Source organism: Tenrec ecaudatus, chromosome 18 (genome assembly GCF_050624435.1).
Source record: "Tenrec ecaudatus isolate mTenEca1 chromosome 18, mTenEca1.hap1, whole genome shotgun sequence".
In the NCBI taxonomy this organism is placed as follows: Eukaryota; Metazoa; Chordata; class Mammalia; order Afrosoricida; family Tenrecidae; genus Tenrec; species Tenrec ecaudatus.
In genome coordinates, this window is record NC_134547.1 from 73,658,125 (window position 1) to 73,680,565 (window position 22,441).

Sequence of the window (22,441 nt, forward strand, 5' to 3'; positions counted from 1 at the left end):
TAGAACCAAGAGACCTAATGGTTGCCAAGGGCCTCACCCGTCTCTGTCAACTGGAAAAGTGCCAGCCAGGCTGTCCTCTTCTTCTGCAGACACTCAGCGATGGCAACACAGACATCCACTGCCCTCAGAGGATCACTGACTTCCTGCAGTGTGGGAGGGGGCGCTGGTCAGATGCTCGGGGCCTGATCACAGGTCAGGAGGGTGTTCAGGAGACCCTGACCTCCAACTTGGGGGGCGGGGGATGTGCTCAGAACACCTTAGCTATCAAGCCGGCTGCTTTGGTTAGCACCCCAACTGCAGGCAGAGGCCGCTCCATGGAGCGGCACTCAACAGGCTTCACGAGGTGACACCCACATGAGGGGCCCAGGCAGGGCTGTGTGGCAGGGGAATGGTGCTGGCTGCCGGGGCTCTCCTTGCTTGTGAAGAAAGCAGTAAAGGGGCCCAGGACTGGCCCCACGACTCACATGTGGTGTCAGCTGTGCTGAGAGCAGACCCGTCATGGCGAAGAAGAGGAGGAACAGCAGCACCTGCAGGGGTAGGGGAAGCACATAGTGTTGACAGCTGAGACCTCGGAGCCTGCTTTCCGCGCTGGGACAGGAGGATCCTTCCTCCTCCCATCAGGTGCCCTTAGACAAGCTATCTTTGGCCCACTCCCCAGCCCAAGGGTCTGTATTGCCTGCCCTCCTAGGATGCGGGTAGGGCCTTTACACCTCTGCCTTCCTGGTATTGGGGGAACCCATGAGCAGTTGTGCTTTCCAGGCTGGCACCACACATACATGGTGCCAGGCTGCTCCTGCAGGGACTCTGCAGTCCATGTGGAGCTTGGAGCAGATCACCATGGGGACCCCTGCTCAGTATAGACCACCTTCTCACCAGCAGGCCTGGGGAGCCCAATCACGTGTAAGCCCATGGACAGTTTCCCTTGCCAAAGCAGTGAACCATCCAGACCCACTTATCCTTGCTGGTCAGAACACGGATAAAGCTGTTCTTGCCTCCTCTTGTTGCCAGTCCAGCCACTGCAGCTCCTTTTTGCCTGGTTCCCTCCAGCCTTCTTGGATGACAAAGTGCAGGGCAGCTGCAGAGACCCAGGAAGGCTGGCTGGCTGGGGTAAGCGGGGCCGTGTCCAGGGAGAGACAGCTTGGGAAACAGACAGTATCAGGCCTTAACCACAACATGGCCTATGAGCTTCCCAGCTCCCACGGCACCAGTGAGGGGCCTTTAGCATCCTGGAAAGTTTAAGCCCCGTGAAGGGACCCCCTAAGGCTATGGCGGGCAGGGAAGGATGGGTGGAGCTGGGCCCTCAGTCCACCAGGGCAGTGCAGTAGGGTGTGTATGATTGGTCACTGGCGAAGCCTCTGCACCGTGAGCTCTGGCTCATGGAACTGGATTGAGCGAGTCAATGAGCACCACTGACCTAGAGGGCCTCAGCAGTACTGGTGGCAGTCTCTGGGTCTCAGAGCAGTTTGCACCACCCAAGTCTAGCCCGGATAGCCAGTTTCCCCCGGGGCATAGCCCTGGACTCCCTGTCTGCAGGGGCAGGCGGTTGGGATAGCTCTTTCCCAGAACACAATGGAGCCTCACTCCCAGCCTGGGTGGGGAGGTGTGGGGTCATTGCCTTTTACAGCGGGCCTGCCAAGGGTTCCAAAGTCCTGGGCTTGGAACAAGCCCCAGCAACCGGCTGCCCCATCCAGGAAACAACGCTCACCTCCAAGCCAGGGCCCGGGCCTCCGCTAGCTGCTGCAGTCCTCGAGGCAGGGGCCTCTGCAGGTGCTGTCTCCACTGGCATGTGAGCACTGGCTCCAGGCGTGGCCACCACAGCTGAGGAGTGAGGGCCCTGCATCAACCTGAGTGACCAGGGGCCTCCTGATGCTACTAGCTCCGTGTGTGTCATCAAATCGAGGGTCATTATCTCCTTCGGGTGCACACAGCTCTGTGGGGCAACCTGACCCTCTGGTGGAGTAGTCTCTTAGTTGGGAGTCATTGCCCATAGGGGCACCCCTGGCCTAGACTTCAGAGGTCTCCAGCAACAGTCTGAGAGTGGGTGTTTTAATGACTTGCCCTGCTCAGCTACAAGCCAAAATGCTCCAGACAATTTGGGGGCTTGTACTCGCGGAGAGAAAAGGAGCGTCTCTACTGGGTCTCCTGGTGTTCTACCTGTCCTGCACACATCCTGTGCCTGGAGTGTCGGGCCACGTGAAAGCCAGGCAGCTGAGGCAGCATCCGGGAGACTACCAGCCAGTCGGTTCTACTCAGGGAGGCAGAGGCGAGCTTCCAAGCTACTGCTCAGTGCACGTGGAACTGGATTGAGCACCACTAACCTAAGTGTCCAGTGTGTCCCCACGAGTGCCTGTCCTGCCCCACACCAGCTCACCGGCTCTGAAACAGCCCTGAGGGGGACTTCACAGATAGGGAGACAGCCAGTCAGGATCCCAGGTGGTATATCCTGGGCCCCTCGGGCAGGCAGCCCAGGCTTACCAGGGCAGAGATCAGGATTATCGGACACTCTGTCTGGAAAGCTGCCAGGGTCAGGCTGACCAGCAAGGACGGGTCTTCATCACGTACAGATATGCTCAGCAGCCCCTAGGCGACAATGTGGGACTCAGCACTTGGCTTGACGTCTCCTAAACACGGCTGAGCAGGCACATGTTGCCAGAAGGTTCAGAAAGAGTGTTACCCGGAAGAAGTGGGCAGTGATGTCGTGAGTCAGGGCACCCCCATGGCAGAAGTTTCTCTGTGAAACAAACCGGGAAGCCAGTGAGAAAGGAGAGGGCAGGGACCACCGTCCACAGTGCACATGACATTCTGTCAAGGGCCCACTGTGGAAGCTGACTTGGGAAGATATGCCTGCATCCCAGCCTCCTCATATCTGGCCTAGATGCAGATGCAGGGCCCAGTGGACAGATGGTCTGAGTGGAATGCTTTCCCTGCTGCTGAGGGCGGCATCTGCCTTCTGAGCTCCTTTCTGCCACTTCCCCACCTGTCTGTGAACGAAGTGTTCCCCACCCCAACCATTTGAATGATATCCCTCTCTATTTCCCATCTAACCACCTGTGCACAATGTCCCCCCCCCCCCCCCAGCTGACCATGCACACAGCAGCTGGCAGACAACTAATGAAGTTGCTGGGATCCCTTCTCTGCTTCCCTAGAACTTCACCTTCTTGTTACTTGAGAGCAGCAACCTTGTTGGTATGTAACCTATGTACCCAGGACAGGTGCCTAAGGTGAGATAGGGCAGGTCATGGTGGGTGAAGCCTGGGACACTCCAGAGCGGAAGAACCACACCAGTGGAGGCCCAGTGATTCAAGCTGGACCATTCTGTGAGCAGGAGAGCCAAGGCCAAGGACTGTCAGTCTGCCCTTCAGCAAGTCCAAAAGGAATGATCATGGACGGTACCCAGGCGCCCAGCCACCTAATACTCCCGCCCCCCTCCCCCCGAGAGCACAGGGGTACAGAGCGCACTGCACCCACCAGCTCAGAATTGACCCAGTGCAAGAACTCAGCACAGTCCACAGCTGCTGGCTGCCCCTGGAGGCTGGCGAAGAGCACAGTGGGAGGCAAGCTCAGGAGGATCCTGGGAGAGAAGAGGTGCTTAGTGGTGGAGGCCCGGCTCCCCGCTTCCCTTCCTAGACTGCCACCCGCCACCCCCACCACCACCCCGCACACACAAGGTGTCAATTGCTCCTACTTGGCATGACTCCGGGCACACTCAAATATGTTGACAAAACCATTTTTGTCCTGAGTGGACACCAGGCCAGTGTGAGCACACTGCCTGTGCTGAAGGACCCTCTGGAGTGGGAGGGTGGTCACTTTGTATTCCTCCTGCATACACTTAGCTGCAGTGGACGTCCCGAGCACCTCTGCTCCCTCCTCTTGTTACATTTTCCATCAGCTGACCCTTCAACAGTCAGGGTTTTGCTGCCAGACCCGGAGCTGAGGGGGCGCTGTGACAAACAGCCCCCACAGTGGGGGCAGGCAGGACATAAGGACTGGTAGGCTAGCACTGCCCACAGGGCTCTCCCACCAGTACCGTTTGTGCAGGAGCAGCTCTTGCTGCCTCAGCAGGCGGCTGGCCACCGTCACTGTGCTTCCAAGCGCCTGCAGCCGTCTGCGGAAGACCTCAAAGAGGAAGTGTCTCCCAGCAGTGCCACTCTGCCTCAGTTCCAGCTCAGCAACCATTTCCTAGAAAAGACCAGAGGGTGACGGGGTCCTCTCCACGACGGGATGGGGCTTGCACCCAGCACACTGAAATATGAAACTGCAAGCAGTCATCTTAGGAAAGTATTCGAAACCTACAAAAAGCTACAAAACCAAGCCAGAAATACCTGTGCTCGTTACCCGGCTTCCCATCACATTGCATCCAGGGCTGAGATGGGTGAGCAAGTATGTTTGCATGTGTGTATGGGAGCAAGTGTGCATGCACGCATGCACAGGTGTGCCTGCTTCCAAGCGTGTTTTCGAGGATGAGTACAGGGGTGGCTGCAGTGCACCAGCCTTCCTAAATAGTCACAGCCCGTGTGTGGCACTCAGCTTCTCCTGGGCATATTCCCAGGACGGGATGTGGCCTTCCACATCACCGTCACCAGTAAAGCCGTGCCAGCCTTGCCGCAGTGCTGCGTGACCAGCGCTGCGTCACTAACTGGCAGCAATCGGGCAGCAAGTCTGTCCTGCATACGTCCTGACTCCCACCCGCAGCAAGTGGTCCTCGCCCTGAATCCCTGGGTCTGGCTGGGTGAAAAGGACCTGACCTGACAGTCACACAGTGTCAATGGCCACCCTGAGGAAGAGTTCCACCTCCAAAATCTTGGGGCTCTCACGTCCTGCCACTTCTCAGAGTTGACCTGCACCTGGAGCCACCAAGAGCCAGCAGAAGCCAGCTCGTGTAAACAGAGATGTGGCATAGGGGAGGCTGCACACTGTGACTCTGGGCTCTGTGGTGTCCACCATGGATGAGTGCACAGAAACCATGGTCTGAGCTGTCAGAGCCCCCAATAAAATAAAATTTTATAAAAGGATAAAAGAAATGAAACCCGCGGTCTGGCCTCAGCTTCTTGGGAGCCAGAGTCTTCATTCTGCCAGGCTATGGGGGGGCCTTTGTGCAGTTAATGCATTCAGATGTGTCTCTACAGGACCCGTCACCCATGCTGGGATTCTCTAACTCACCTGCAACCTGCAAAGAATATCTAGATGGACCACTTGGCCTCTCCGGACCAAATCAGGGTTCTCCAGATGCTCCTGGCCCCGGGCACTAGAGGGAAGCACAGGGAAAACCTCCTCAGTGACTGCCAAGCTGGGTTTCCACTTTTCCCCACCCTCCTGGCACGGCATAGGCACACCTAGGGAGCCCCAGTGACCACTGTGGTTCAAAGGTGCCTCTGGCAAAGGACTCACACAACACACCTGTGGACCAAACACCAGCACAGGGAACCCAGACACACGCAGCTTCACACCGTGATAAGGTGGAATTGCAATCAGGTGTGCCAGGGTGGGGCCTCATAGGAAGTCAGTCACTGGGATGTGTCTCCCCTGCAAGGGCAGGGCGTAAAGATGCCCTCTCTCGTGGTGCGGGCACCACTCACCCGCCACATGCCAATGGAGGAACATGAATATAAGAAACGAACTAAAACATGGATCAAAGACCACAACAGCTCAAATCAAAGCTCCTTCCTAGGTGAAATTGAAAGGTCAATCTTCATCACCTGGAAGCTGGCAATGGATTCCTAGAGGTGTCACCAGACGCACAAGCAACACCACTGAAATAAAACTAGACTCTTTACAGAGGGCTCCTGTCAGGCCACCCCTGCCCTCACACCCCATTCTTCTGTAGCCTCCCCCCACTTCTCCCATCTTGCACCCAACAGTCCAGCACCATTATCTTGGGGCTGTTTCCTCGCCCCACCATCTGCCATGTGTCTCTGTTTAAACTTGGACCCTACACGGACACTCCCATTCAGCTGCAGACATGACTGTGGCCCTGTGAACACCTGTTCCGTCTTCTCACGATGCCCTATGGCAGAAGTCTGACTGTGGCCCTGGGGATCTCCCCAGCGCTGGCCCAGACCCCTGGAGACACACAGATGCTAACCTCTGGCAGTGGTCTATCATCGCCTCGGTCAGGATCCTGCAGGCTACCTCCAGGTCTCCGCCACAGCCCCCCTCAGCGATGGGCTCAGGCAGGTAGTGCTGGTAGATAGCCCACTGGTGAAAGTCTTGCCTGCACAGAGAACAGGTGTTGGCACCAGCAGACAGGTGAGCACCATGCTTGGAGCACATGCAAGTGCAATTCAGAGAGGGATGTTGCTGGAAGTTTGAGGGGGGCTGGTGAGGCCTTCAGGTCTAGTTCCCATGGTGACCTCTGTAAAAGCACACCTGTGCCACATGGCTGCTGAGGTGGCAGATGAAACCTCAGAACACAGGGGCCCCTCACTGCCTTCCTAGTCCGAGTCCGGCACATGCACACCCTGAGCACTTACCTTTCCGCGTCCGAGAGAATATCCGCTTGTGGCTGAATGCCAAGTTCCAGCTGCAGCCAGTCTCTGTACGTTAACTGAGCAGAAAGGAGCTGTGTCACCTGAGGGCTGGAGCCAACTGTGTCATTGCTCCCGACTCCGGGCAGTGCTGGCCTCCTTACTCTTCCTTGCAGTTAGTAATTAGCAATAAAGACTCCCCCCCCCTCCCCCGCAAAAAAGATCAAAACCATCTGGGAAATTGAGAGCCTAGGAAATAGGTGTAGCACTGGAGTGGCCGAGAAGGACAGCCTACGCCGGTGGTGGGAGTGCTGGAAGAAACGCTGATTGGTGGCACTACTGAGGGCGTTGGTAGGGAAGCCAGCGGGGAATGTGAAGGGATGTGACTGGAAGTATGTGGGGCTGCTCTTGGGAGAGGTGAGGGGGACTTTGGCAGAGGTGTTACTGGGGAACCTGGGGGTTGGATTCTTGGAGGAGTTGTGCATGTTAGCAGAGCAGTTTGAGATGTCAAAGACTCTGGCGGACATGGTGATGGTGACATTGGTAATTGTGCTTCTCGGGGAGTTCATGGGGATGCTGGCAGGGATGGTAGCAGTGGGTGTCTCCTGACATTCATCCAAGCACCCAGGGGTCTGCTCTGAAGTGTGGCAAGCTCCCAGCCGTGGCTTAGAGGCCAGGATCCTCCTCATGACCCTGATAGCATCCTTAATGACATTGTAATCACCCTGGGAACTTTCTGTAAAATGTCTCTAGTAGGAGCAAGAGTGCACCGCACAGAGGGTATCTGTGACGTTTCTCACAACATCACGACGGCCCGCCCTCACGCCTGTCCTAGGACATGTAGCACTCACTCTGCAGGGAAACCCGTGAGTCAGCAAAGGCATAAGAGAAAAGGCGCAGCAGGCTATCACCTCAAACTCCCTCTCCTTCAGCAGCTGTCGGAGAGCCCTGTGTCTCCACAGATGGAGCGCAGCTTTGGTCCAGTCCACAGAAGGCAGGCACAGGGGCCTCCAGGGAATGTCACCCAGGACAGAGCAGGGCTCCTGAGCTTCGGGGAACAGTCTCAACACGACAAACTGGAACTGAAGAAGCCAGGTTCTGGGTCAGACTTGCACACCTACCTCGCCGAACCTCCACCCGTTCTGATTCTAGCTGCTTCTTTACAAAGTTTGCCTTCGCAGCAAAATATTCCCAGGCAGGGCTTTGCACATGGACGGACTGCTCCTCCTTTCCCATCAAGAGATAAGCCACTGCACACATTGGCTCAGCATATCCAGCAACCAGTTCCTCATTGGCAAAAGAGCCCGTCAGTGCTGACAAGACAGCGTCCTCCAGATGGCTACCTGTGTCGGGTGCCGGGCACTGCGAGACCCTAAAGGGCAGTGTGAGCGCTGCACAGTGCAGCTGGCAGGCAGTGATGAGCTCAGGCCACGACCCCCTGGGGGTCCTACAGCTGCAGCAAGTCTCCATTCCTGGAGCTCCTGGGAGAGCCTAGGAATCTGCACTTAGAGGGCTTCTCCATCAGTTCCCACGTAAAGGGAATCAGAAGGCCCCGCCCCTCCTGCCACGTCCCCTCTGAGGCTGCCCACTGGGTCACATGGTCACTCGGCAGGCTGCACAGACACAGCTCACATCTGTCTCTCATGGTCTGGACCATTCCCATCAGCCCTTATCCACAGAGACCCACCTTCTTCACGAGCCTGGGCGAGAGTCGCCCATGCCCAGTGGCAGAGGATGCCGAGGGAGACTTGCACAAGACATAAGCAATGGCCGCCGTACAGAACCTGTGAGAAGAGACACCGCACATGGGTTGGAGGGACTCTGGAATGACGTCGTAAGTTCTAGATGGGGCTGTGAACACGTGGCCCCAGAGCGAGGAATACAGTGGGGATCAGGTGAGGAGGGCCCACTCTTACAGCCCATGTGGAGGGCTCGGCTTATATTGCCGAGGAAGGCAGGCTCAGACTCATGTGACACTGAGCCTCACGGCCACCTCGGATGTAACTTCTGCATGACTCCTCTGCCCACACCAATGCCACACCCAGGGACAGGGAGGTGCAGTTACAGGGGCAACGGTGGTCACCATGACACTGAGAAAACACTCAATGACATGCATGGGTTTAAAATGGTAAAACAATGGGATTTCATCATTGTATACACCCACAAATGCACCCACACGCCCCCACTGACACCAGACCCCCAGTGGAGCCTGGGACACCAGGTCTAGATGGACACACCTCCCACAGAGGAGCAGGGACTCCCCAGTCCTGCAGGGAAGCAGCATGTCCAGGAAGGCAGCTACGGAAAGTCCCTGGGCGGAGGCAGGCGGGCCCAGGTCCACATGTGGAAGCACCGGCCCCATCTCACTCAGGTGGACAGCCAGCGCGGCCAGCCCCACCACGTGGAGGGCACTCAGGTTGGGTCCCTGGAGTGGACAGAGGGAGCATGCCAGGAGAGGAGGGGTAGGCTGTCACCGGACAGGGGCACTCTCCAGGTGGGCCTTGGTGAAACAAACCCCCCCACTCACTGGTCCACATCCCCGTGCCCCAGGGGCAGGTGGCCACACAAGGACATACCTGATGGAGCAGCAGCTGGCACAGGCGGGTCAGCACAGCAGGCAGGACCGCGCGTCCACACAGCAGCCTTACAAAGAGCTCCACCCAGGGGCCCTGTCTGCAACAGTGAGTGGTGTAGGCCTGGTGTCTCGCTCCCTGAGGGACGCTGCCAGACTTGGGTCCATGTATCCCCTGTGCTGCCCAGATGCCCACACGGTCCCAGGAGCAGGGAAAACCCCAACCTGAGCAGGACAGGGCGACCCCTGAAATTGCCAGGCGCCTTACCTCTGTGGTGGGGTGGAGCTGGAGGTGGCTACAAGGCTCTGGCAGAAGCAGGTGAGCAGGAGACCCACGGCCTGGAGGAGACAAGGACACTTGGGCTGTGGCACCGAGCCCAGGGCAGACGGAGGGGATGGATGTCAGTCAGTCGGGGAGGCCTGGTACCACCGCCCGGAGAGCACCTGAGACTGCAGCCTGGGATTTTCATAAAAACACTACCCCTTCTCAGAACACAGTATCACCTGCAGATGCCAACGCGCCCCATGTCCCTGCAAGCGCTCACCACACAGTGACCCCATGTACCTCCTGCTGTGGCTGCCCAAGCTCTGGGGAGAGGACATCAAGCGGGATCACTGGCACGTCGGCGGGGGTGTCACCGGGCTCCAGGACAGCAAGCAGCCTCTCAGAGATGACGGCAACATGGGCAGACACAGCTGCGGGTGGCAAAGGAGGCGCTGAGGCCATGCTGGCTGCAGACAGCCTTTCTCCTGCCCGACGTGTACCCCTCACCCTGAGTTCCCCACAGCCCAGCCCTCATCAACCAGCCTGAGCACACGTGCTCTCCCACTGGAGCATGGGCACCACGCAGACATCTCTACACCACAAAGGCCGCAGGCAGCCCACAAGCTTTCAGACCTCCTGCTCTGCCCAGCCCGGTCCGGCATGTCCTCACCGGCCTCCTGCGCAGGGTCTGCCACAGCAGCTTGAAATGTCCCCAGGGCTGCCTCCAATGCACCCAGGGAGCCGGGAGTGCTGGGCTCAGCCTTCTCCATGGGGCCTGTGGAGAAGACACCGTCAGCACAGGCCCTGCGTCTGTCACCTGCAGAGCACCACCAATGCCACAGTGCTCTCCGTTCCCAGCCTGTCACAGCAGAGAGGACATCCCAGAACAGAGGCAAGCACGCAAGGGGAGCATGCGGGCACAGCACAACGTGCAAGGCCGGCCCCCTGCATCTGCCTGCCTCTCCGACAGGAGACAGACTGAAGTGGGGTCCAGAGAGACCACGCCACCCCTCCTATCCCTCACAGAGACGGACAGCAGCACACCCAGAGGGAGGCGATGGTCAAACCCTTACGAGACCTTCACATCACAAAAGGACAGTCACTTTGGCACAAGCAGTGAGCGCTCCCCTTGTACAGCAGCACAGTTGCCCCGGGGGACTCCACCGGGGCAGGCTGGGCCAGCAGCACAGAAAGGAAAGGCTCCGCTCCCGCTCACAGAAGCCTTATGAGGGTGAGTGCAGGGCACAGGGAGGCGGTGACTGTTGTGGGGCTGTTGTGTGCACAGGACACACTCAGAGCAAGGCACAAGACCAGGGCAGACGTGTGAGTGGAAGAGGCGAACAGCTGAGCCCTCCCTCCCGCTGCCTCCACAGCTCACTCGGCCTGTGCAGTGACCCAGTGAGGTGTGGGAGAGCCAGGGAGAAGCAGCAGCATCCAGCCTGGCCGAAAGAGTCCCCAGGAGACCAAGTCACCTCATGCCACCAAGGGAGAGACTGTGAGACCCAGTGACCCCGGGTCATGCAGTGATATGCTGGCGTGTTCAGGACCAGGGAGAGAGAGAGTGGGCTGGCTTTTGGGTGGCCTTACTTTCTGGTTTCTTCTGGTCAGCAGCAGAACAGGCATGGCGGTAGTCCGAGTACAGCGACAGAGGAATTTTATCTGCTCTGCATCAAAAAGAAACAAGTCAGCCCAACTGTGACCTGAATGAATGTTCCGGCTCCCAATCCAGCCACCAGTGAAGAAGTAAGTGACATAATACCACATGAGCGCAGGCTGGCCTGCTTGGGACACAGATTTAAACCACGAAGTCAACACCACATGGCCCTGAGACTCTGGCTGTGATGTGGCTAGCTCAGAGAGCCAGGCCCACGGATGGACAGGCATGTGTGGACACACTGCCCACACAAGCAGAACTTCTACCTGTCAGCTGCGCAAGCAAGAGCTTGTGAGCTATGCCCAGAGGATGGGCTCCAAGCTCAGGCCCAGATCTGCTGCACACTGTGACGTGGAGCCCTGAGAGGGGAAAGTGAGGCAAGCAACCTTCCCAGCTAACCCTAACCGACTAGTTCTATGAAGACATGGTGATGTGTCATTCTGCTCACTGTCAAGAAGCCAAGGGCCCAAGTGGCTTCATACCTCTTCAGGGACTCAATGAAGGCTGCACGGGAATCAGGGGTCTTGGGCAGCTATGAAGAGGAAAAAAACAGATGAGGCTCTACAGGGCACACTCTCCCACGGGCGACGTACTCGATGGGCAGCATACTGACCACACGTGGCCTGAGCAGGGCAGGGAGGAAGTAGGTCAGGTAGTAGGGCCTCCTGAAGATGCTGTAACAGAGGAGCCAGTGGTTAGACATGCATGGGCACCGTAAGTAGCACCCCATGTTTAAGGTTGTCTGCAACCCCAGAAGCCGCCCCCTCTGCACCCAGCAGGCCCACAGCTGGCCCCACGTCAGGCCACTGTAAGGCTTCCCCTGGAGCCGATTATCATGTCTGGGGATGGCCAGCAATTCAAGTCCTCTGCACCATGGTCTTCAGAGGCTGTCCCACACAGACCAACCAGGTCCAAGGTGTTTTGGAACCAAACCAAGTTCATGGAAATCTGACTAGTGAGCCCCCACTCCCCAGGCTCCCGCTGTCCTGTACAGCAAGGTCAGGCTCCACAGCTGCCCCACAGGCACCTGTGCCAGGCAGGCCCACAACCCAGTTCACAGCCTCCCCAGGGGAGCTCCCAGCCAAACGCCGGCCTCACTGGCTGTGCTCAGCACGTGGGTTCCTGCAGCTGCGTCCAGACACACACACACCTGGCCTCCATCACCGTGGCCGGGATCCTTCCCGAGTGCTCAAACACCTCCAGGGCCTTCTCGACGTCCTGGAACGCCTGGCTGTGGGGCTGCCGGGGGTGGGGGAGGGCGGATGAACATAGTGCAGCAGCAGACTGATATCCAAAGCACCCTGAAGGCAGTGAAGCCCGGACAAAGGACAGGGTTTTCCCACTCTCCCTGCCCTCTGAAACCCGGAGGCAGCCTGTCCCTCGAGACCACTGGCAGGGGCTCCAGGCCGCTTCCTCTGCCACCTCTGGTCCTGTGAGCCGAGCTCCCTTCCACCTCCCTGTCTGTTCCCTAAGAGTGGGAGCGGGGCCTGGGCCAGAGGCTCCAGGTAGGAAGGAAAAAGACCAAGCTGTTGTAAAACAACAACAACGTGGTTATGCCAAATCGCTTCCTTTCTGAGCCACACCAACCCTGGAGATGGCAGGGGCCTGGGGAGGGCGGGGCCTCGGGGAAGCCATGTCAGCATGTCCTGTCAACGATGACTGCCGTGTGGGCCATCGCACATCTGTGCAGGGCCCCAGGCACCCCTCCCATCACCAGGGGTGCATGCTCACCTGAGTGGGGCCCCCTGACGACAGGTCCTCATAGAGCCCCATGTCCTCGATGGAAACCTTGGAGGAGACAGGAGAGTAAGCAAAGCAGCGTCGACATGGACGGGCATGTCTGTTGACTGAGGTTCAGGAGACTGACTTACCTTGAGGTCGGCTAGCCGAGTGCGGGCTAGTGTGATGTAGTCGGTGAGCAGTGGGCGCAGGCGTTCAGGGACCAGGGGCGGGTGGAGCACATGCACCTGAGGGGGGAGGCGTCCAGTGAGCCAGACTGTGCTCACTGCCCACAGGCTGGTCACACTGAAACCGCAGCCACACATACAGCGGGAGCCTTGCAGGGACGGATGCGGGCAGAGGAGGGAGCGGTCCCATCCAGGAGAAAGGTGCCAGGGCCACCGCCAAGTATCTGAGCCTGGACAGATAGCGGGATCTACTAGGAGCACACGGGAGTAGCAGGCTGGGTGCTGGGCTACATCTGACCCACTTGTCCCTAACAAAGCTGGGTGACGCCTGCCCTCAGACACCAGGACGCCCAGGGACCAGTCAGTAGCAAGGTGTCCACGGACAGCCACCTGTCCTGTCAGAGTGGCTATGCCCCACTGGCGGTGGAAGGGAAGCTTGGTGGCCCTCACCTTCAGGTACTGGTGACCCTCAAAGGGCACAAGGTCTGACAGGAACGTGAAGAGGAAGACCAGCGCCTTCTTGCTGCGCCCATGGGGGCCTCGGGCACTGCCAAACGTGGCCTGGAGGGAACACAGGTGGCAGCTTGGCAGTGACGCTCCAACCTCAATGATCACAAATGGGAACAGCTAGTCAGACATGAAAGTGACCAAAACAGGATGATGTCTGCAGCCAAGGGAGCCGGACAGCACAGGGCTAGCCCTACAGGACCTCCCGAGGCCTCCCTAACTCTGCACACAGCACAGCCCCCTGCAGGGACCATAGCTCCCCACGGAGGGAGGAGGGCCGGCTCCAGGCACCTCGGTACTGCCCCAAACAGAGCCCAGACAGGCCCCACAGGTGCTTAGCTGGCAAGGGGAGGAAGCTGCAAGGCCACTGCCCTGCTCTCCTTGGGCACTGGCGTAGGGCCTCTCTGGGTTTCTGTACCAGCACCGATCTCCACCTTCTGGAAGGGGTCCATGGACATGGGGCAGCAGAGGCAGGGATTATAGAAGGAAAAGTCAGAGACACGGGACCGGGCGTGTCCTCCAGTCCCGTGGCCAGACTGCCCATCATAGGCCCCTGGTCACACACTGTTGACGGGAGCTCTCCCACAGGAGATAATCACAAGGGTGCTGGCAGCAGGCCTGCAGAGCTGACGCTAGGACCCCTGAAGTGGTCCTTCTCTCCTGTGGTCCCTCTCTCCCTGGAGGCGCCCCCATCACTTGGCCCTGTGCAGTCCTGCCAGTCACTGTGTCAGTGCAGGAAGCCTGGCGCTCAGCACCCACCTTGAACCAGTCTGCGTAAGTTGGGAAGAAGACGGGGCCCTCAAGCGCAGCCTGGCGCTCGATCAGGAAGGCGGGGACCAAGCTCTCCGGGTCGAAGTTCTCAAAAGCGCGGGCCACCAGGCGGGCCACCCAATCTGGAGAGAAGCACCGCAGTCACCAGGGCCCAGGGTCCAGTGGGGAGAAGCCACAGAACTGGACACAGTAAAGGCACCAGCAGCCCCCCCAGGTGCAGGGCTTTCAGTACGCTAGAGGCTGAGACCACTCTCACGCCCCAGCGACGGGCCACCTGGGTCTGTGTTTGGTGATAGGGGAACCCAAGTCACAGCCCCACTGACACCCACCTCCGATCAGCCGCCTCGCCTCTGGGAGGCAGATGACCAAAGTGGACACGCAGGAGAGCACAAGCCGCCAGTTCACCTCACGCGTATCCAGAACCTCTTGCATGTGGCCCAGGAGCTCCTCAGGGCTCAGCAGCACAAGGAGCTGAAATAGACACCCCACCTCCCTACATCAGCCCAGGCTCGCCGCCCACCCCTCAACATCAAGAGCCTGGCTCATCCTCCAGCCCCCTTAACATCCCCACCCTAATGCCGTCACAGCGTGGCCTGTCAGAGTGCTGTCAGCGGAGGTTCACCCCCACCTCGTCCTTAGCATCAGAGCAGGTTCGCCCCCCCCAGCCCCTCCGAAAGGCACCGAGGCTGCAGCACTTCCACCACTCCATGCACGTGAGCACAGGTGCGTGCCAGGTGCCAACGATCCCTACATGAGCGAACAAGGTCTGAGCAGGGCGTGGGCCGCACACCTGAAACCCCACCACCTGCGTGAGGCAGCGAGTGGTACGGACGCTCAGCACACACCTTTTGGTACAGCCCAGTGAGTAGAGGCGGGGTTCTTGCAAAGCTCCATTCTCTCTGCATCTGTACAGCATCTGATGCTGCATTCGACAAGAGACCACAGTTAGGGTGCACCTGATCGCCAATGTCAGAAATGACCTCGCATCGCTGTTTCCTTCAGTGAGGCTGACCTTTCCTGTCAGGCACCATTAAAGTCTGCTACGGTCTGGGGCACACCACGAGCCTGGGGCAGGCAAGCCTGGGAAGGACACACCACAGCCCATGTCTAGTGAGAAGGACACACCACAGCCCATGTCTACATGGAAGGGACACACCACAGCTCATGTTTATATGGGAAGCTGGAGGCAGTCATGGTACAACCACTCCCACACTGAACACACTCAAGAAGGTTGCAGCTGCACAAGACATTTACACCACAACAGTTCAGGGACCCAGCAGTGGCCTCTGCAGTCTGATGTGTCCTGACCCACCTGCAGCGTGTTCCATGTCGGTGGAGTTAGGTTGCCCTACCTTTCTGGACTCGGCTATAGTCCAGATCTCCTCTCCGAGCTGATGGGCAGGCAGGGCAGGCCTCCCACCTCATCCCCACCTCTGAGCTGATGGGAGCACTCCCTCTGAAAAGTCATTCCCTGGGGGTCCACGGCGACCACACGCCAGGGTCAGGCCCAGGGTCCATGGTGCATCAGCCATGAGCATGCCACCAAGGTCACTGTATCCCTATTCCCAGCAGGTACCCACCTTTCAGCACAGGGCTGTGGGTGAGGATCTGTGTCAGGGCATGGGTGCAAAACCTCTTTGGCGCATCCGTTGTGATTATACTGGAGTACAGCTGGCCGCTGAACATGTTAAGCCTGAAAATGTGGGAGGGGGCTCAGGAGGAGCTGCAGTGGCTGCCCCCTGAAGTCAAAAGCGAATCAGCACTGACGAGAACTGTCCCTTCATTCGAGGACGTACAGCCAGTACAGCACAGCCCACAGCCCTGGGAGACCCCTGCCCCTCCTTCTTTAAAGCCTGGACAGGCTCTCTGGACACATCTTCAACCCCTGACTAGAGGGAGCCAAGGCTCAGGTTCAACGAGAAAAGACACCAAGATGATGGAGGACCCATGAAGCAGAGAGGAGGAAGGAGGGAGAGGGAGGGCTGGGCCACCCACCAAAGGAAAAGGGCCCCTGAGGGAGAGCCCACACATAGGCCAGGCCCCCAAGGGACAGGTGGTACACAGGCCAGGCCTCCTGAAGGCCACACACCTCCCACAGGGTGAGCTCCGAGGATGCTACAGCTCAGATCAAGGGAGGTTGACCGTGCAGACCGCCGGGCAGTCTGACTGTCAAAGCTGGCGACCCATTGCAGCGCCGGCAGGCCACTGCCTGATGGTTGGCTGAGGTGAGACTTTGGGGCCCAATGGCAGCAGGGAAGGAGGAGAGAGGAGACCTGGGACACGCAGGTGGAGGAAGGGGTCAGGCCCAGCTGACAAAAGGAGACCCCAGGAGGCTGAGCTGCCCCTACACGCCACAGCAGCAGAGCACAGGTTCAGCACCCACTGCTGGAAAGAGCCTCATTGCTCACAGCCACTCACCAGCACTGTGCAGCCCCAGGCACTTCAGGTCCCTCTTGCTCACTGGCAGCCAGGGCTTCAAGGACACCTGGGGCAAAAAGACGTCAGCTCCAAGAGCTGCAGGACAGCCCATGGGAGGTGTGCTCTGCAGCGGGGCTGTCAGTGCCTGTGGGTCTCGACAATGGGCGGCTACTGTCCTCAGTCCTCTGCTGTCAGTGATAGCCCTGGGCTGAGCACACTATATGACACAAGGACCCACCCACACACAGGCACCACGCTGACCACACTCAGCCCTGAGCAAGGCACCACGTCCCCAGCCACCAGCCACGGGGTGGCCTCTGCTTGTCTCACCCACAAACACTTGCCCTAAAACCACCTCCAGCCCTCTGGCTCCTCTAAAGTGCACGGTTCTCTGTTCTCCCAGCCTGGGTGGAGAGGCTTCCGGGGAGGCGGCTATCGTTGGGGAGACGAAGATAAAGGAGTAGGTAAACTCTTCCAGAATTAACACCTAACCCTTGCAGCTTCTCGGAGGCAGGGGCATGCCTGGAGTTTGTGCAACACCAGGCCAGGTGTGGAAAGGATGAAGCAAGCTCCAGGGCCCTTCTCCTCCAGTCAGGAGCTCCCTGAACGTCTGTTCCCTGGTGGAGGACAGGTCAGACTCCGTGGTGAGAACGACTCTGCACTTGATCTGAGCCCAACAAATGAGAAGCGAGGGCATAAGGGCACGTGTTCTCTCAGAGATCCACACGTGGCACGAGGAACAAGTGCCTACAGTTACTTACTGCAGGGCCCGGCTTCAGGGCAGCAGAGGCAAATTAGGAAATATTCCCAGAACCCCAGGTCACCTGGTCTCATGCCTTCCACGGCCCCTCAGTAAACCCTGGGCCCAGGAGCTGAGGCAGAACAGAGTGGAGGGGAGTCCCCCTAACAACTCCCAGAAAAGGACCCAGCATGGGAACAGGAGGTGTGGGGCCCAGCCTCAGTGTGGTGCAGACACTCACTGTCCAGGAGGCTCTGCAGGACCTCAGAGGCGACCTGTGGGGACATGGGCACGTCACTGAGCAGCACACAGGCACCAGCTTGCACAGTCCCCAAGGGCAGGGGATAAGGGGGCTGTTGGGCGCCAGGTGTCCACAGGCTGAGCGAGGCCTGAGAGCCCCTACTACCTGAGGGAGCTTCTCCTGCTCCACAGTCCTCCCTTCTGCAGGGTCCTGAAATCCCCTCAATACCAGCATCTGCAGGAAGTCTGAAAACAACATGCAATGGTTTACACACAGTTGTGTCCACACGTCTGTGAGGCAGAGACCTCCGAGGGTGACCACTGCAGATGAGTGGTCCATAGCTTCGGAGGCAGGGCGAATGGGGGCAGAGGTGGACAAGGCTGCCCATCAGCAACACCAGACAATCCAATCACAGTATCTACACAGACTCTCTTCTAGGATCCCATTCGAGACAGAAACACCCACAACAAGTCAAGTGTAAGGATTTGTTTTAAAGCACATGGGCTGCCATCTACATTCAAGAGTTCCTGCAGGGACTTTTGCTGCTGATCTCCAAAGTCCACTGCCCTTTTTGTAGGCTCGGGGCCCTTGCTGGGGAGAGCACCGACACGCACACCTTTCAAAATGTTGACGTGGTCCCAGGGACTGGAGTCAAAAAGGCAGACAGAATGGCTGCAGTGCACCCAGAATGACAAACTGCTAGGCTTTTTAGTGAATCCAGTTTTCTGGTTTTTCGTTTTAATTCAAAGATTTCCTAAAGACAAAGATTTTTAAGCTATCTGGGACCAGGTTACAGGAGCGGCAAGGGTCAGAAGCAGTCAAGACCAGCAGCCAAATTTGGGGAAAAGGCTCTGCTAGGGTTGTATCTTTTGTGGTTCCCGGCCCGTGTGAACAGGCCTCCTCTCAAGACTCACTGATGAGGATGTTTTGGGTCCAGCACATGGGCACAGGTGGCGTGCAGTGGTTGAAGCCCCATCATGCCACCCACCCATCATAGCCCCCAGGACCTGATGGACTCTGCTGGCCATGAGCAGACAGCCCTGCCTCCCCCGGGCTGAGCCTGCACTCACCAGTGAGCACGGCCCTGGCAACACTCACATCGGCGGATGGGCTCGGCGCTTCCACCTGCTCACACAGAAGGCCCAGGCTCCTGCACAGCCACACCACCAGGGCCTGCACATCCGAGTGCCTGGAGACATACGGCATTTCAGCCCTCACTTCACTGGGACCGGCGACCCGTGGGTGTGCACTGGCAGCTGCCCACAGCCTCCGTCCACAGCTCAGGCACCAAGGACTTCCCAGAATCTTTCCCCACTGGGCTTGATGCTTGCTGACCATCTAAATGGCCACAAGCGTGGTGATTTCTCTGCAGCTCTCTCAACTCCAGCTCATGGATCTGTAGTTATCCTTAGGCCTGCGTCAGTCTTGATGGCTATAGCCCTGGAGAAGGGGTGGAAATGGGGCAGAAACACTCCCGCACGCCTTCCCCGCCCCCTCCCGACTTTGTCTTCTCTTCACGGCTGTTTCGGTATTCCGGGTCCCTTGCGTGTCCATGTCTGCAAAAAGCCCCATCGGATTTTAACGATTGCTTGCTGTGTGCAGGTCACCTTAAAATGACCGTATTTTCACTTATAGCACACACAAGAATAACACATGTAGCACAAGTAGGAAACTAACACATAAAGGGACTGCAGGTTCCGAGACATCCATTACAGAGCTGGAGCATGCATTATATGCACAGAAATACGGTAAGTCTTCCGATCTGTGAACACAGAATGTCTGTCCGTTTATTGCAGTTGACTTTAAATTATTTCAGTGTTGTGAAGTTTTACTGTACAAGACAGTACCGCGCTTCTTTAATTTATTCTTTTCAGGGGAAATGATCCTAGGGGATGTGTATTAGGATGTGTATTATGCCACTGTTCGGTGGAGTATCTAAAGCTTCAGGAAGTGCCACTGGCTTGTAGTGTCATTACAACCTTGTGGATCTTCTTTCTCGTTATACAGATCGCTGATCATGTGGTGCTGAAACCTCCAACTATGATTGAATTTCTCCTTTCAGTCCTGAATATATATTTAGGTGTTTTGATATTAGGTGTACATATAGTAGAAAAATGTTAACTTAGTTATACTGATTAATCTTCCTTTGAATCTTCTGAGTTTTGTCACATAGGCTTCCCATCTTCAAGATTATAAAAGTATTTTCCTATTGTTTCTTCTAGTATTTTAATAGATGCACCACTGTCCCACCTTTTATTCTGATTCACCTAGAATTTAAGCTATGGGGAAGGTAGGGGAGGGGTGGGCTTGTTCCTGACTGTCTAGAAAATCCAAGGTTCCAAATGAATGATTCTTTAGTATATTTTCCATCAGTTCTCTTAGCCACTCACCCCTCCACCTCCACCTCCAGAACCCAGTGCCTTTAATTCCAGAGCACTGTACGAGTCAAGTACAGAGGGTTGCTTCCCTTCTCTGCACCCTGTTGCATGAAGTTGTTCACCAGTGGTCCACCTGCTTCTGGCCCCCAAAACTCTGTTTTTGTTCTCTTCGTCTGTCACTTCCTATCTTTAGGAAGTTCTGCCTTTTTCTTTCTTTTTAAATTCCGCCTTTTTGGAAAATCTCTTTCCTGACTCTTCGTCAAACTGCAGGGGAGAATAAAAATAACTATCCATGCTCTATCATCCGTATTTACCTGAATGTCTCTTTAGTTCTTTGAAATGTCTTTATCACAAAAGATGTACCAAGAAAACATTACATATGTATGCATGATTGGACACACCGCCATCGAGCCCGCTCCACCTCAGAGCAACTGTATAGGACAGAGTGTAAAGCTGCTCGGCAGGGGTTCAAGACTATCGATCTCTGACGAACACAGCTTTCCCCCAGATCCTGGATGCTTCCTCCCCCCAACTACCATGATCCGAATTCTACCTTGCAGGACTGGATGGGGCAGAGGTTGTACACTGGTGCATATGGGAGCTGGAGGCACAGGGAATCCAGGGTGGATACCTTCAGGACCAGGGGTGTGAGGGGCGATACTGGGAAAGTAGAGGGTGAGTGAGTTGGAAAGGGGGAACCGATTATAAGGATCTACATGTGACTTCCTCCCTGGGGGATGGACAACAGAGAAGGGGGTGAAGGGAGATGCTGGATAGGGCAAGATATGACAAAATAATAATCTATAAATTATCAAGGGCTCATGAGGGAGGGGGGAGCGGGGAGGGAGGGAAAAAAGTGGACCTGATGTAAAGGGCTTAAGTGGAGAGCAAATGCTTCGAAAATGATTAGGGCAAAGAATGTATAGATGTGCTTTATACAATTGGTGTATGTATATGTATGGATTGTGATAAGAGTTGTATGAGCCCCTAATAAAATGTTAAAAAAAAAAAAAAGACTATCGATCTCAGCAAGAACAGACAGCTTACCTTCACCTTTCTCCTTCAGAGAAGCCGGTGAGTCTGAACCACCAAAACTGGGGTTAGCAGCCCAACGTAGAAGCCCCTGGGCCATTACAGCACAAGGAGTTTAATTCCCAGTCTCTTTAAATAATAATGTCCTTTTTGAAGTTCACTGTTGGCTTTGGAATATAAATAATTTACACTGATTACCGGAATCTACGTATAGCCTCCTCCCTGGGAGATGGACAGCAGAGAAGAAGGTGGGGGAGACGTTGGACAGTGTAATATGACAAAGTAATAATAATTTATGAATGATGAAGGGTTCATGAAGTAGGGGGAGTCGGGATGGAGGGGGGGAAACGAGCAGCAGATATTAAGGGCTCAAGTAGAAGGCAAATGTTTTGAGAATGATGATGGCAACAAATGTACATATGTTCTTGACACAATGGATGTATGTATGGATTGTGATAAGAATTGTACGAGACCCCAATAAAATGATTAAAAAATAATAATTCACACTGGACTAGGTTGCAAAAAATAAGCCACTGTAACATTTAAGTGACACTAATGTATCATAGTGTATTACCTTTCCAGCAGCTCTTGCAGGCTCACAATATTCTGTTTATGAAGATGCCACACAGCTTCCAGCACCAGAGAATCCTGCAGAGTTACAGTCCCATCAGCCCTTTACATGCAAGCTTGTCCCCAAGACGCTCCACCTGGGTGGCAATCACCATGCTAGATTGAAACTTAATTGGTAGTAAGCAGCACACGTGTAGAATACGTTACATCTACTGTAGCTTTCGGAGTCACCCAGCATCAGATACGTCCTAATAGCTTTCCTTTAGTTCTCTTCTCCGCCCTCACCAGGCCACGGATGCTTCTGGCCCCTACAGTATTTACAAACCAAACGGAACTGCATTTACTTGCCCCTTCAGAATCCTTCAGCAGCTCCTCACAGCTTTCAGGATAGAGTGCAAACGCTTCAGCTTGGCACACATGCCCTTCATGACCTGGCCTTTCGCCAGGCTTATCCTGCCCAGAGGACAACCCTCTCCTGGGGCACTGACACACCCGCTGGGAACCCTCTGATCTGTCAGAATGGGCTGCTCCCAGTGGCCACGGGGTTTTCTTTGCTCCACCCAGCTAACACCGACACTTCCCTTAAAACCTGAGCAGCTTCAAAGTCTTCCAGGAAGGCTTCTTAACCATCTAGTCAGATGCAGGTGTCTGCTCTGTGTATATCTGTGTCATCTCAGGTATGTACAGTTAGTTTGCCCGTTTTCCCAAGTAGAAAGTAAGCAGAGTGCAGAGCCCACACCCTGCCCCAGGAACCAAAAAACTCTGCAATATATGGTGCATAGAAGAGTAGGAGAAACCGCACAGGACAACACCTTAGTTTCTTCTTCCCTTTTCCTATGTACTTTCTAAACTGACTTACTACCACAAAGCAGTTACTTTGAGTTCTTTCAACCCTTCAGAAATCTGTAAACCTACTGAATTCA

At 56.3% G+C, this 22,441-nt stretch overlaps 1 protein-coding gene across 2 annotated transcripts in view; it reads right to left on the reverse strand.

Moving 5' to 3' along the window:
* Positions 1–22,441, reverse strand: part of FANCA (FA complementation group A) — a 28,922-nt gene that overhangs the window by 1,343 nt on the left and 5,138 nt on the right. Inside the window, exons 6-39 of one of the 2 annotated variants that reach the window (XM_075536952.1) lie at positions 21,523–21,596; positions 18,609–18,727; positions 17,704–17,783; positions 17,539–17,572; positions 16,559–16,625; positions 15,721–15,833; positions 14,986–15,062; positions 14,470–14,611; positions 14,129–14,262; positions 13,313–13,465; positions 12,827–12,922; positions 12,687–12,743; positions 12,106–12,194; positions 11,569–11,629; positions 11,438–11,487; positions 10,889–10,965; positions 9,972–10,076; positions 9,602–9,732; positions 9,305–9,375; positions 9,041–9,137; positions 8,702–8,889; positions 8,152–8,248; positions 7,376–7,546; positions 6,471–6,544; positions 6,083–6,211; positions 5,161–5,245; positions 4,028–4,179; positions 3,469–3,571; positions 2,675–2,731; positions 2,476–2,580; positions 1,706–1,818; positions 993–1,137; positions 465–527; positions 38–143 (exon numbers count right to left, since the gene is read on the reverse strand). In XM_075536952.1, the coding sequence (XP_075393067.1) occupies positions 38–143; positions 465–527; positions 993–1,137; positions 1,706–1,818; positions 2,476–2,580; positions 2,675–2,731; positions 3,469–3,571; positions 4,028–4,179; positions 5,161–5,245; positions 6,083–6,211; positions 6,471–6,544; positions 7,376–7,546; positions 8,152–8,248; positions 8,702–8,889; positions 9,041–9,137; positions 9,305–9,375; positions 9,602–9,732; positions 9,972–10,076; positions 10,889–10,965; positions 11,438–11,487; positions 11,569–11,629; positions 12,106–12,194; positions 12,687–12,743; positions 12,827–12,922; positions 13,313–13,465; positions 14,129–14,262; positions 14,470–14,611; positions 14,986–15,062; positions 15,721–15,833; positions 16,559–16,625; positions 17,539–17,572; positions 17,704–17,783; positions 18,609–18,727; positions 21,523–21,596 (3,415 nt within the window). The remainder of the gene's footprint in view (positions 1–37; positions 144–464; positions 528–992; positions 1,138–1,705; positions 1,819–2,475; positions 2,581–2,674; positions 2,732–3,468; positions 3,572–4,027; positions 4,180–5,160; positions 5,246–6,082; positions 6,212–6,470; positions 6,545–7,375; positions 7,547–8,151; positions 8,249–8,701; positions 8,890–9,040; positions 9,138–9,304; positions 9,376–9,601; positions 9,733–9,971; positions 10,077–10,888; positions 10,966–11,437; positions 11,488–11,568; positions 11,630–12,105; positions 12,195–12,686; positions 12,744–12,826; positions 12,923–13,312; positions 13,466–14,128; positions 14,263–14,469; positions 14,612–14,985; positions 15,063–15,720; positions 15,834–16,558; positions 16,626–17,538; positions 17,573–17,703; positions 17,784–18,608; positions 18,728–21,522; positions 21,597–22,441) is intronic. The other variant, XM_075536954.1, reaches the window with a different exon arrangement.